This window comes from Lepidochelys kempii, chromosome 2 (assembly GCF_965140265.1).
Source record: "Lepidochelys kempii isolate rLepKem1 chromosome 2, rLepKem1.hap2, whole genome shotgun sequence".
In the NCBI taxonomy this organism is placed as follows: Eukaryota; Metazoa; Chordata; order Testudines; family Cheloniidae; genus Lepidochelys; species Lepidochelys kempii.
This window is the reverse complement of record NC_133257.1, coordinates 251101784-251115107: the sequence shown is the minus strand read 5'-3', so window position 1 is coordinate 251115107 and position 13324 is coordinate 251101784. Positions and strand designations below refer to the sequence as shown.

General features: G+C 40.0%; 1 protein-coding gene across 2 annotated transcripts in view; it reads left to right on the top strand.

The window, feature by feature from the left end:
- The window catches only part of RNF32 (ring finger protein 32), a 51072-nt gene that overhangs the window by 18215 nt on the left and 19533 nt on the right, over positions 1-13324 (top strand). For both annotated transcript variants that reach the window (XM_073334562.1, XM_073334560.1), the window contains 4 exons: positions 5986-6128; positions 10094-10126; positions 10615-10739; positions 10952-11060. In XM_073334562.1, the coding sequence (XP_073190663.1) occupies positions 5986-6128; positions 10094-10126; positions 10615-10739; positions 10952-11060 (410 nt within the window). The remainder of the gene's footprint in view (positions 1-5985; positions 6129-10093; positions 10127-10614; positions 10740-10951; positions 11061-13324) is intronic.

The following is a 13324-nucleotide window of genomic DNA, read 5'->3' as shown; positions in this document are numbered from 1 at the left end:
CTGCTGTTGCCCCTGACTGTAGCCTCACTGAGGGTGAGGGATGGGGCTGCCTCCTTGCCCAGCATGGGGCAGGAGTGGTGACTGAGGGCTGGGGGGGGGTCCCCTGTGCTGGTGGAGGGTCCTGCCGGAAAACGGAAGGGTCTGAGGCGGAAGGGCAGGCTCAGAGTCAGTCTGCCCTGGCATTGGAGATGGGGGGCACTAGGACCCTGCAGTAGCAGTTGCTGCAGGGAGGCAGCATGGCTGCATGGAAGAGGCAGCCAGGGACACTCTGCTCCAGGGCCCCAGGGAGACGCACGGTGGGGGACCGGGGGACACTCAGGGGAGGTGCAGGGGGCAGCAGGTGGAGCTGGGCCCCTGGGCTCTGAATATTGCTGGCGCTAAGGCACCACGTGGAGCTAGAACTCGCTACCCCTGATTGTAAGCTCTTTGAGGCAAGGACTGTCTCACTATTACATGTTTGAACAGCACCTAGTAAAATGGGATTCTGATCCATGTTTGGGGCCTTTAGAAACTACTGCAATACAGAAAATAAACAGCAGCAAAACTTCTCTCATGACTTGAAGACTACTATGTGGGCTATTTAAATTGCAGATTTCTGATTTATGAAGATGTTAGTCATAATTAGAATCATAGACTATCAGGGTTGGAAGGGACCTCAGGAGGTCATCTAGTCCAACCCCCTGCTCAAAGCAGGACCAATCCCCAATTTTTGCCCCAGATCCCTAAACGGCCCCCTCAAGGATTGAACTCACAACCCTGGGTTTAGCAGGCCAATGCTCAAACCACTGAGCTATCCCTCCCCCCGCAAAATAAATTGTTTCTATTTATGTTGCAGTTTTTACCATATATTCTGTCAATATCACAAGGTATAATATATTTGTCATCAACTTTTTTTTATACAGAGAATGGCCTGTACAATGTATCTTTTTATGGATAAGGGAGTTCAACAGAGAGAACATTTCTTGTCAAAAGGACTGGCTTACAATTCAGCCAGTTTAAGTAATTCAGCACTTTACTGGATGAGCTATAAGCAAGATTTGCTCCCACAGCTTGTCTCCTGGACCACGGAAAGGCCTCAGGATCTCGCCTCTCTCTTTTAAAGCCTAAATTTTACTTCATCAATGAAGCTGATAGAGGAATGCATTTTACTACAATGAAGTTGATGGAGAGTGCATTTTTCATCAGTGAAGAGAATATTTTAAACTACTAAATGTAATACTTTAATTTCATACACAGTCTCTTTGCCTCTAGTCCTGGATTTGTGATGCAATTCCAAGCACCCAGAACTATGAGCTCCAGGATCTGTTGAGAGGGGCTGGATTCGTGTCTGGGTATCAAAAGTGCCCAGGGACAGTGCTGAGGATCTCCTAAGCCTGTGAAAAAAAAGTACATATATTGCACTAGGAAATGTACACGCCTGCCAAGGGAACCTGCCTGCAGCATTGGTTAAAGTTTTCTTTGCCACCTAGTTTGGGTTGGTAATGCAGCATATAAAATTGCTTAACTGCTTGATCAAGAGGCTGTTATTTTCAAAGTTACAAGAAGTTTGTGTGTGATGTGATGGAAATCTATAGTTAAAGAGTATAAACTATAGTAAGAAGAAACTTAACCTTAGACATTATGCTTATTTTAATTGCTAAGTATATTTAAATTTTTTTTACTATCTACAGAACAATCATGGTTTTTTTAGGAAAGCTGTGTGCCTCGTGAATAAAAGTTTGCAAATAAACTTATAACTGAGATGAACCATAAAGCCAGACTGAGCTTTTGAAGACATCTTTTAAGCTCTGTGAAACTCTTCCCTCTCTTCACAAGGACTGGAATTGCTGGATAAAACAACTTCTTTAATCATTAAAATCATAGCTGTCCTTTGAGTCAGAAGTACAGAAGTCTTCCTCACATATAATCTACGGCAGAGCGTAAAAATCAAAGTGGAAAGAAACATCATAACACAGCCTCAAAAAGGTCTCAAACACGCTGGTACTTGGTGGCAATGCTAGAAACTCAATTCTTCTTGTGTAAGGAACTTCTCTCTCTCCAGGACAAATTAGGCTGATGGGCTTGGATACACAAGTCTGATGGCATGAGTTTTGAAAGGTAGATGCAGAAGAAAAAAGATTACTCAGAATGAGTCATTGCTACTCTCAGCTTCTAGAAAAGACTTTACATCTTAGATTTATGACAGGTTTTGATAAAAATTCAGCCACTGTTAGATACAAGAATATAAATTCACCCAAATGTGAGATTTCCAGCATTCTGTTATTCCTTAATGAAGAATTGGAATGCAGCTTAAATGGTAGTACCCTCGAGGTCCAAACTGCATCACTAGATAACCTTCGAGATTCCAGAAGTTAGACAAAACTAGATTTTCATCCACAAGGAGGTTCATCAATGCAGCCAAGATTGTGCATCATGGAAGGGTTGACACTTCCCCTATCTGGAAATATAACAACCGTTCATATATAATAAGCCTTAACAAGTTGCCCTTTTGAGCACTTTAGGGAGGTATGTCTCTTCTTCCTTTCAGTTAAAATTGCCTTCCTCGTAAAATCATTTCTGCCCTCAGGATGTCAGAGTCAGGAGTTCTCCCTATGACAGAATACTGCTTATTTTGGCCAGAAAAGATAGTTTGCAGAACCATGCCTCATTTCACTCACAGATCAAGGTACTTTGTTTGTACACCATGAGAACTGGCACGAATATTTCTGTCCTAATCTCTTGTACAGTATGGTGAAGGATGGCCCAGGGGTGAGGTACTAGCTTAGGATGCTGGTTCAGTTCCTGCTCTGCCACCGACTTCTTGTATGACCTTTGAGAAGTCAGTCTCTCTATGCCTCAGTGCTCTTTCTGGAAAATGAGGATACAGTACCTTCCTACTTCTTAGGGGTGATAAGGATAAATACATTAACGATTGTGAGATATTTCGTTATTGTGGCAATAGGGGCTATATAAATACCTAAAATAGAAAGAAGTAACACACATACAGGATGTAAGAAGAGCAAATCAGATATTGCTAAAAGAAATTAAAAAGTCTACTGCACTGTCCCCTTTCACTGAAGATGCAGAAGTAAAAATACCTCAAAATCCACCTAATAGAGATGGATTAAGGGCTGCATTGTCAAAAATTATAAGGTGTGTTGGTGAAAACTGCACTCAGAGTCACAGTTTATACCAGGATTGAGAGAACCTGCATGCCTGATGAACAAATTTGCAAGGCATCCATATAGTCAAGTCTGCATATATTTAGTGAGCACTACAAGTTGGCTTTTCATTTGACACAAGGCACAGTTTATTTAACATGCTGTGGAAGCAAAATACAAATAAAAGAATGTGATTATGGACCTGCAGAAAGTTCTTTCTACTCTATCTGGTTAGAACTTTTATTTTTTATTCCTATTTCTGCCTATGCATGGCTGTCTCCACTAACCATATCAATGAAGGATAGCTGGACATGTCATTTGACTGAGAAAAGTACAGCTTACCTGTTAAATTCTTCTCTCCTAAATGGCATGCCAAGAAATCTGATCCACTGTGTTTTAAGATTTCAGAGTAACAGCCGTGTTAGTCTGTATTCGCAAAAAGAAAAGGAGTACTTGTGGCACCTTAGAGACTGGATTTGTGCTGGAAATGGCCCACCTGATGATCACTTTAGATAAGCTATTACCAGCAGGACAGTGGGGTGGGAGGAGGTATTGGTTCATATTCTCTGTGTATATATAAAGTCTGCTGCAGTTTCCACGATATGCATCTGATGAAGTGAGCTGTAGCTCACGAAAGCTTATGCTCTAATAAATTGGTTAGTCTCTAAGGTGCCACAAGTACTCCTTTTCTTTTTGTGTTTTAAGAGATATTTTTAAAATATGTATTTGGTTAAAAAGGAAAGTTTTTATATTTGATTAAAAGTGTAATGGTGTTTGTTTGAGTGTTATCCTAGAACTACATGCATTTCTCTTTAGGTGCATATGAACCTTATTTTTCAGCTTTGGAGGTTATCCTCTCACTCATGCCCTGTAGTCAGTCTTTTTAGCACTTTATCATATGATCCCCAGCTCTAGTCCACCCCTGTAGCTATTCAATGGGATCCAACCTTTCAGTGAAGAATTGCAAAGTATGCCACCTAAGAAAAAAGAAATTAGCCCTTAAACTAAATTTTTTTCATTATATAGTCCTGTAATTTTTAAGCCTTTATTTGTTTGATTTCAGAAAAAAAATAAAGTGACTTTTTTCATTGATATGCATTAAAACCAGACATCTCTGCTCTTTTCTTTAGTATAAAGACAAATGGGCTGAGCTTCAGCTGTACCTTTCCACCTCCCCCAGTCCCAGGACTGGATGGGGGCCAGAATGGGTGATGCTAAAGCCAGCTTTGTACTAGCTAAGGATTCCTCCATATAGGAATGGAATCCTGAGCTGCCCATATAGTCTTGTTTTAAGGTGAACCACCTTTTTCCTCCCTTTGACTCTCTCCTCAAACCTTCCCCCCCCCTTCCCCTTGCCTCCAGTTCCCTCTCCACACAGGATCTTACTGACTTTTTCAGAGAGAAAGTCAAGAAGATCCAGTGTGGCCTCCTCTCTCCCTGTCTTCCCTCCCACTTCCTTTTTATTCTTCTATCTCAGAAAGAAGTTTCCTATTTCTTCCTCTCCTCTAACCCTTTTCTCTGCACCAGTGACCCCCTATAATCCCAACTTCTTGGTATCCCTACTCCCTATGCCCCTCTCCTTGGCCTCTCACTTTCCTCCGGCTCCTTCCTTTCACACTACAAGCATGCTTTAGTCTTTCCCATATTGCCTTACCATACCTGCCTCTACAACTACTATCTCATCTTCCCTTCATCTCTAAACTCACCAAATGTTCTGTCTACCTCTGCTATTTGGAGTTCCCTTCCTCCATTTCCATCATAGACTCTCTCCAGACTGCCTTCTGCCATCTTCTAAAATGCTTCCCAAAGTCTATAATAATCTCTTCCCGGTCAAAGTTTAGAACTAGTACTCCATCCTCATCCTCCTTGACCTGTCAGCTGCTTGTAGTGCTGTAGACCATGCTCCTTTTTCTTGAAAATTGGCCCTCTTTTGGCTTTCATGACTCTTACGTCTCCTGATTCTTGTCCTATCTTTAATCGCTCTTTCAGTATTTTGTTCAGAGGTTCCTCCTTGTGACACCTCCAGCTTTCTGTGTGGGTCCCAAGTAGCTCCATGGCTCAACCCCCTCCTCTTCTGTCTATACAACTTCTCTGGGTGATCTCATTTGCAAACATGAGTTCAGGTATCATTTCTGTGCTGACTATTCACACATCTAGCACTCCACTCCTGTTCAAACTAAAATTTCATCCAGTCTTCCTGACATTTCCGTGTAGATATCAAGCCGTTGGCTTCAGCTCAGTATGCCCATAAGAGAGCTCTTACTCTTTTCTCTGCAAGCCCTCTTTCCTCTCAGTCACTATGGACTGGACCCTTATTGTCCCATCACTCAGGCCAGAAAACTAAGCATCATGTTTGACTCCCACTCAACTGTATCTCCATATACTTTAATATACTTGTGTATAAAAACACTCCAACAATTTTTTGTATTAAAGGTTTTGAAATTACACTGTTTTTATATGCAGCACTATGCATTCAAGTTTAATAACCCTTAAGTAGCTATTAACAGATAAGGAAATGCATTTTACCTGAATGTAAAAAATTTAAATGAAAAAATATGTTTCTACTTCAATCATATACATTGAACAAGGCCCGGTTCTGATAGGCGCTAAACATCTCATGCATGGTGGTGAGCATGCCCAGCTACCATTGGTTTGACTGGGAGTTGAGTGAAGTTCAGCACATTGCAGAATCAGGTCTGTAGTGAATACTCCATGATAGATTGGAATGTAGTTTGGTTATAAATTTGTACACAGTATTTTAAATAGATACATAGCAATGAGGTTTATGCGAAGAAAAATGTAATCTTGTAGAATTATCAATGTCTTTTTTTTTTTTCCACTGTAGCTCAGAAATTGGGCTTAGTTGATCCTCCTTCCTTGCCACTAACAGCAGAAGAATGGGATAAAGTAAAGCAAAGATCCATAAAACAGGGAGATTCTGTGCAACCTTGTGCAATATGTAGGGAAGAATTTGCACTTCAACCACAGGTACATTTATAACTTTTGGAGTGTATTCTGCACAAAAACATACTTTAAACAGTTATTCACCTATTATTAGTTATTCATTTTCCAGAGTTAGTCATATTAGAAAATTTTAGTTGGAACAAGAGGAAAAAAAGAGATTCCAACTTGAGATATTTGTTGACTTAATGAGCCTGTTGTGTAACTTATTTTGCTACACTTATTCATTTGCTTTATTTCCATTTTATTTTGGTTTATATGAATTTGGTACTTGTGGAATGAACTGGACTGACAGAACTAAAGTTTAAAGACTATGCAAGAACAAATTCAACAAAGGTGATAGCAGTGAAAAAGTTCCTGCAGCACCCAGTGTGTGTCACAACCCTCATCCAGAGAGAGCTTCCTGTTAGAGGTCAGAAAAGAGTTCAGTCTTCATCCAGACCTCTGACACCTCTACCAAGAATGTCAGTCAAAATACAAGTTGGGGGTGATTATGGACATGGCTCGACAACACAAAAACAAAGAAGAGTACTGACATCAACTCATTTCATGAGACACAACTATAAGATAAAAGTAAAGGAGTACTAGTGGCACCTTAGAGACTAACCAATTTATTTGAGCATAAGCTTTCGTGAGCTACAGCTCACTTCATCGGATGCAACGAAAGCTTATGCTCAAATAAATTGGTTAGTCTCTAAGGTGCCACTAGTACTCCTTTTCTTTTTGCGAATACAGACTAACACGGCTGCTACTCTGAAAACTATAGGATTGTGAATTTTGGTCAGTAGTGACCTTGGGTGGATTTGAACTAGTGACCTAGATGTGAAAATTCTATTTTGTTATCTTACGGCTGGCTCTGCAAATACTGCAAATACTGGAATGCGTTACCTAGGGAGGTGGTAGAATCTCCTTCCTTAGAGGTTTTTAAGGTCAGGCTTGACAAAGCCCTGGCTGGGATGATTTAACTGGGAATTGGTCCTGCTTTGAGCAGGGGGTTGGACTAGATGACCTTCTGGGGTCCCTTCCAACCCTGATATTCTATGATTCTACTTACTGCCGCGTGGAGTCCTACTGAAGTCAATAGAACTTCTGAAAGTGGTATTCACTATGATCTGTATAAGTGTTTGCAGGATCCAGTTCTTAGATTGCAAGCTGTTTGGGACAGAAATCATGTCTGCTTTTTGTGCTGTGCATCACTGAACACACTGTCCGTGCTCCACAAATAATTTTTATAAAGTTTGTTTTCACTGGTTCCCTTTTACTAAGAGAATGTCAATTATATTGCCTATTTAAAGGATCATTAGACCACATTCTTGACTTTCTAGATTGTGCAGGCTCCTGCTGCTCAGAAATCCTGGCATTCCCAGATCCTGAACTATTCCTACACAGGTTTCAGAATGGTAGCCATGTTAGTCTGTATCAGCAAAAACAATGAGGAGTACTTGTGGCACCTTAGAGACTAACACATTTATTTGGGCATAAGCTTTCGTGGGCTGAAACCCACTTCATCAGATGCATGGAGTGGAAAATACAGTAAGAAGACATATATACATACATATATATAAGCCCATCTTTTCATGTACTCTGTATATGTATCTTCCTACTGTATTTTCCACTCCATGCATCTGATGAAGTGGGTTTTAGCCCACGAAAGCTTATGCCCAAATAAATGTGTTAGTCTCTAAGGTGCCACAAGTACTCCTCATTTTTATTCATACGCATTAAGCTGTCGTATCCTGTACTCTTCAGTTTCCAGTTTTAGCTTTTTTCAAAGTCTCAACACAGTTGAGGATTTCTTCTTCTCTTGGCGCGTGTAACTCTGTTGGGCATCATTGCATTCAGCCCCCAACTCCATAAGGTACTGAGCATCTTCAGCTCCCCTTGACTTAAGTGGAAGTTGAAAACTACTCAGCATTTTACAGCATTACTTACTTGAGGGTAGGGTGAAAGTAATCTAGGCAATTAGGTGTTAAAGGAAAAAAGTTTACTGAAGCAGATAAGCTGTGCGAGGCCTAGTTCTTGCTCTTCTGTAAATCAAAGTGTTAGTCTCTGAAGGGTATCTTGTTAAGGCTGTTTATGTTGTCTGCTGGTACCAGAAGAGGTAGAAGCCAATTATTCTTAGAAATCTTCTTGATGAACCTCAGTAACAGACCTGTCAGACAGGAAAGAGCAATAGCTTCAGATGAGGCCATTTTAACACAGTTTTGTAGCTAAGAAATTTCTGGTCAGTCAGAAGAAAAACCCATATCCCACATGTGGATAATGGGGATTCTATTGAGCATGCTCAGTGGAATCCCTAGCTGTCACTCAAATATCTGATTGCCTCTCCAACCATTATATGGCCAGATCTGAAACTGCCCTGGAGAGAGATGTGGTATAGAATGCTTAATAGGACATTCTTTTGCTGCTGAAAATATTACTCTAGGGGGGAAAAAACTAATAGACCTCTATATCTAGTCCTGCAAAACTTCCATAGGTCTGTGCCCATTTGGGGTTTGAGCCAACCAAAAATAGCCTAAGTGGCTAAGGCCTTAACCTTAGTTCATCAGAATTATTAATGTACAGTAGTTATTGATTGTGCAATTTACTTTAAAAAAATTGTCTTGTTTTCTTGTGATGCTAGTTTTAAAAAATTAGTTCTTTAGTTATTTGTATCCACAGAGTGAAAATGGTGTGTCCCCAATACAATTTGGTCATTTAGTCACAATTTCTGAGGGCATGTCTGCATTTTACCTTGATGGTTTTATACATCAAATATATGCAGTCTAAGCATAATTGTACTAAACATTTTATTAATATTCCCTCATGTATAATTTTAGAATTACTTAAACAAAAAGGACAAGTAACTAGCTAAAGATGAGAGCTGTTCTTTAGACAGATGTTAATGGTAATTAGGAGGAGAAAACCATTATTCAAAGTTGCTTGTAAGTTTCTTTCATTCTGCATTTTGGGTTATTTTTCTGCTTTGTTTGTTGAACTGGGGTGGGGGCAGTGGGTGCGTTGAAATTTCAGTTTTAGAGGTTGATTATTTACTTTTTGCCTTTTACCACATAGCTACCTATTTAAAAGAAAGTGTAAAATTGCACAAAGATAGGTGGTATGGCCTTGAAGAACAAGGCTGTTCTGCTAAACTCAGGCAGTCTGGCTACCCTTTAGGTCTAAGTTTTAACTAGAGAGAGCAAAAGACAGCACTCATGAAAAGATTACTTTAGATTTGGCACAAAAAAGGGAAATGTCTCTGGAATTCTTTTTGTGCTGCATGTTTCATTAAATTTCTTCCCTCAAGGGAAAAAAGCCACTGTATCTGAAAGCTTTTCCTTTAGCTGGCTGTTTAGCTATTAATCCTTTTGTGTTTGCCAGCTCAGTAATGCATAGTACTTGTTCTAGTTTCACTCCTTCCCCAGTTATTCCTTCCACTAAGGACCAACTGCCTTTTTTGTCTAATGCTGTACGTTTTGTCAGAATAGAGATCACTACCATTTGATAGGAGTTTGGGTCTGAAAAAGGTGACGTTTGCATGAAGCTTGTGAGCACGCTTTCTCTGAGAGGGCTGTGTGTGCTGCATATCACTTGTTGAAATTTAACTGTTTTCTGGGGGGGAAATATCAGTTTTTATTTTAAATGTATTTTCTCTTGTCATTTTATGGCTCCTCCTTCTCCCCTTCCCCTGCATTTGCTATGGGCTTCTCTATATGAAGTAGTTCAAAATTAATGAATGACCATTTTGTTTCTTTGAGCTGTACTTTATTTTTCTGGTTGCTTCCTTCAGAAGTTTTTTATGCTGTTCATTTATATTTCTCTTTTTAGAATAAAAATTGCAAATATTTAAACTTCATTTTCAATAGATGTCTTTTGCAATACTACTAACAAGCAGGATTGTTAACATTTCTGCATTCAGATTTTTTCTTTTACTTCATGTATTTTTGGTGTTCAGCTTTTAAACTAGTTTAAACTTCAAGCTGTTCTTGTTGTTTTTTTTCTGTGAACAATAGGTGCTGCTTTCATGTTCCCATGTATTTCACAGAGTGAGTAGACCCTGGTTTAACTATTAAAGCATGCAATACAGCATTCTTGTAATTTAAATACTCTAAATCTACTGTAAGCACAATTTCTGGTTTTACAAGAAGGCATTTTGACTCAATAGCATTTACTGTTAGAAACATAATTTACAGATGATATTATTCCGGTTTTACAATGGTACATTTTGCATACAAGGGAAACCCACACGTTTGTATACTGATTACTAATTATGTACATGGAAGTGACAGATAGCTTAATTCATAATATTTCACTCCATGTAAATCTAAAAAGAACTATCATCCTTTTGCTTATTTCCAGGAGTTTATTGATATAAATGTATATTCTTGTAAATATATGCTCTTTTGAATTCACGAAAGGGAAAAAAATGTTCACTTAGTGTAATCTAAAGTGAATCTGGTTTATTTATGAAGAAAAATTAACATTACATCTAAAAATTATAAGTGATTTCTTACATTTTTAAATATTTTTCTAGGCATGCCTGAAAGCTTTTGAAAAGTTTGCAGGTAAAAAGACCTGTCCTTTGTGTAGAAAGAAGCAGTATCAGACCAGAGTAATACATGATGGGGCGCGTCTGTTTAAAATAAAGTGTATTACGAGGTAAGGATTACTTCCAATAGAGCTGTTGTCACTGAACAACATTTATTTTGCTGTATTGCTCCAAGTTACATACTGAAAATTCAGCACTGGTGGATGCACTGTAAATATTTAAATATTTGAAAAATTTCAAATGATTATGTTTCAAGTAATTATTTTGTTCTCTTTAAATTTATATTTGCATTTGTTGAACATTGACATTTTGTTTTCAGCAGAATCCAAGCTTGCTGGAGAGGGTATATTGTTAGAAAATGGTATAAAAACTTGAGAAAAACAGTACCTCCTCAAGATAGCAAATTAAGAAAAAAATTCTTTGAAGCAAAGGTATGTTGCATTTGTTTCTTCAGTCTCAGTTAATGTTCTGTTCTTTCCTAGTCTTCCATTAAATCAAAAATCCTCAAAGCCTCAGTCAGTCCCTTTCTAGGGGCAAAGAGTGACAAACACTGTAATGTAGGCCTTACGTAAAACACAGACTGTGTTTTACATAAGGCCTAACCTGTGCTCAATAACAATATTTCTTTTCGTTTTGGATTTTTCTTTCCCTTTCTCATAAATCCCAGGAATCTGTTTTTCCTGTAGAAGTACATTAAGCAGATATGGTAGTAAAATAAATGAATTGTAGATTTCGTTATTAGTCACTGGTCTTTCATAACTACTCCAAAAATTGGACTGGATAGTCCAGTTCCAGAACACTCTTACACATCCTCCAAATCCAACTCAGAAGTGAGAACATAATCACCTTGGGGCTCTCTCCCTATAGAACAAGAAGCAGAAGCAAGGCTAGTTCTTCAAGTAGTGTCTTTATGGAGGCTCCATTTGAGGTGTTCATGCTTCTTTGATTGGAGATTTTTGGCATCAGTGTCTGTTTGGTGTGTGCATACACTCTAGCTATCTTCATGCCCTGTACTGAGGGTATATTGGACTGTGGTGGACAAATTCCCCTCAGTTCCTTCTCAACCACCTTGCCCAGAGAAGGAGCATCCTCAGCATTCACTTGCAATTCTACTTATTAACTAGTTTTTAGTCAGTTTTATTCTTTTCTGGTTTATACCTTTTATTTCTTTAGTTAGTTTAGTGTGCAGTTCTTTTTTTCCAGTTTGCCAAGGCTTTTGGCTTCTGCTATACACACGTTCCTCTCCCTCCCCGCCCAATCCCTCTTGACAGTCAGGGAAGTCCTCAGGGAAGCCTATTTTTGTTGGGGTATGCCTATATCTGCAAGCTTCAACCCTTGCCTCATTTGCCAGGAGTCCTTCCCAATTAGTGATGGCCATTCACACTGTATATGCCACCTTGGGGATATACACATGCTTGCTATGTAAGTTCTGCACAACTTTCAAAAGTTGCTCTAGGAGAGAGAGAGAGAAATAAAACTCCATCTTCTAATAATGGAGCACCACCCCCTTTGGATCCTTGTACAGCGGGCTCTAAGGGTATGTCTACACAGCAAAGAAAACCTGCAGGGTGGGATGGTCCCAAACCTCAGGCTCCAGGTCGAGCCTGGAAGTCTACACAGCAATGAAACAGCTGCACAGGCCAGCCATGAGTTTTTCTTTGCTGTGTAGACATATCCTGAGTGACCTTCGTGCCCCATCATCCTCTGCAGCTCGCTCAGCTGCTGAAGCTTTGAGACCTGTTAGAGACACAGGGAAGACCTCATCTAGGAGATCCATGAAATCTCCTCAGAGAGAACACTGTTCTAAAAAGACCTGCTGCAGCAGAGACCCAGTACTCCTAAAAAGATTTTGACGGCGGCTTCAAGTGCTCCTGGTACCAAGACTTCCAGATCAAAGTCCACAAACTCTCATAAGTTGCAGGCTTCCCATCACTTCGTACCAAAGCCGCAGCAGCATTGAAGCATGAGCAGAGTACAAGAAATAAGGATCCTGTACCTAAGAAGTTGGTACTGCCTGCACCAACTGCTGCATCAGTACCTCAGTTGGCAATTCCACAAGTGTTGTTGCCTCCTTCGGTATCACAGCTTTCTACCTCTTCACTAGATCTTCACACAAGCCCATGCAGTACCACAGAAGTTCAGATTCTCCAGGGACCTGTTTTTGTCTCTAATGAGCCTGAGTCTCCTTTACTGAACTCAGACTCCCGGTATCGCAAACCTGCATTATCTCTGGTACCTCAGGGATCGCTGGTACCTCTTAGTTTCCCACACAGTCAGACACTCACTGCACCCTCATCTTCTCCACCATTACACTATATAAATGAGAGCTCTTCAGACTCTCAAATATCAGTTCAGGACTCTCCTCACTGTTTACCCAGACCTGACTCTCCTGAAATTATTTAGCCCAAGGACATTCCGCTGTCTCCATGACCTAGGGTGGTTCAACAACCTCCTGGATATGACCAGGGCTAGATGCCTCCACAGTTTTCTTAGGGGCCGCCTCAATGGCCATACTGAGACCACTGAGCATTATAATCACCAGTAGTTTTCCAAGGCAATAGCATTCATGTGGAACACCAGAGACAGCATTCCTCACTCTCATGCATTCCCCTTAGCAATCATCGTTGCAGAAGGAAATGTTTGAGGAGCAAGAAAGGAGGGCTGACAAGGAGCATACTCTGCAAACAAACATATC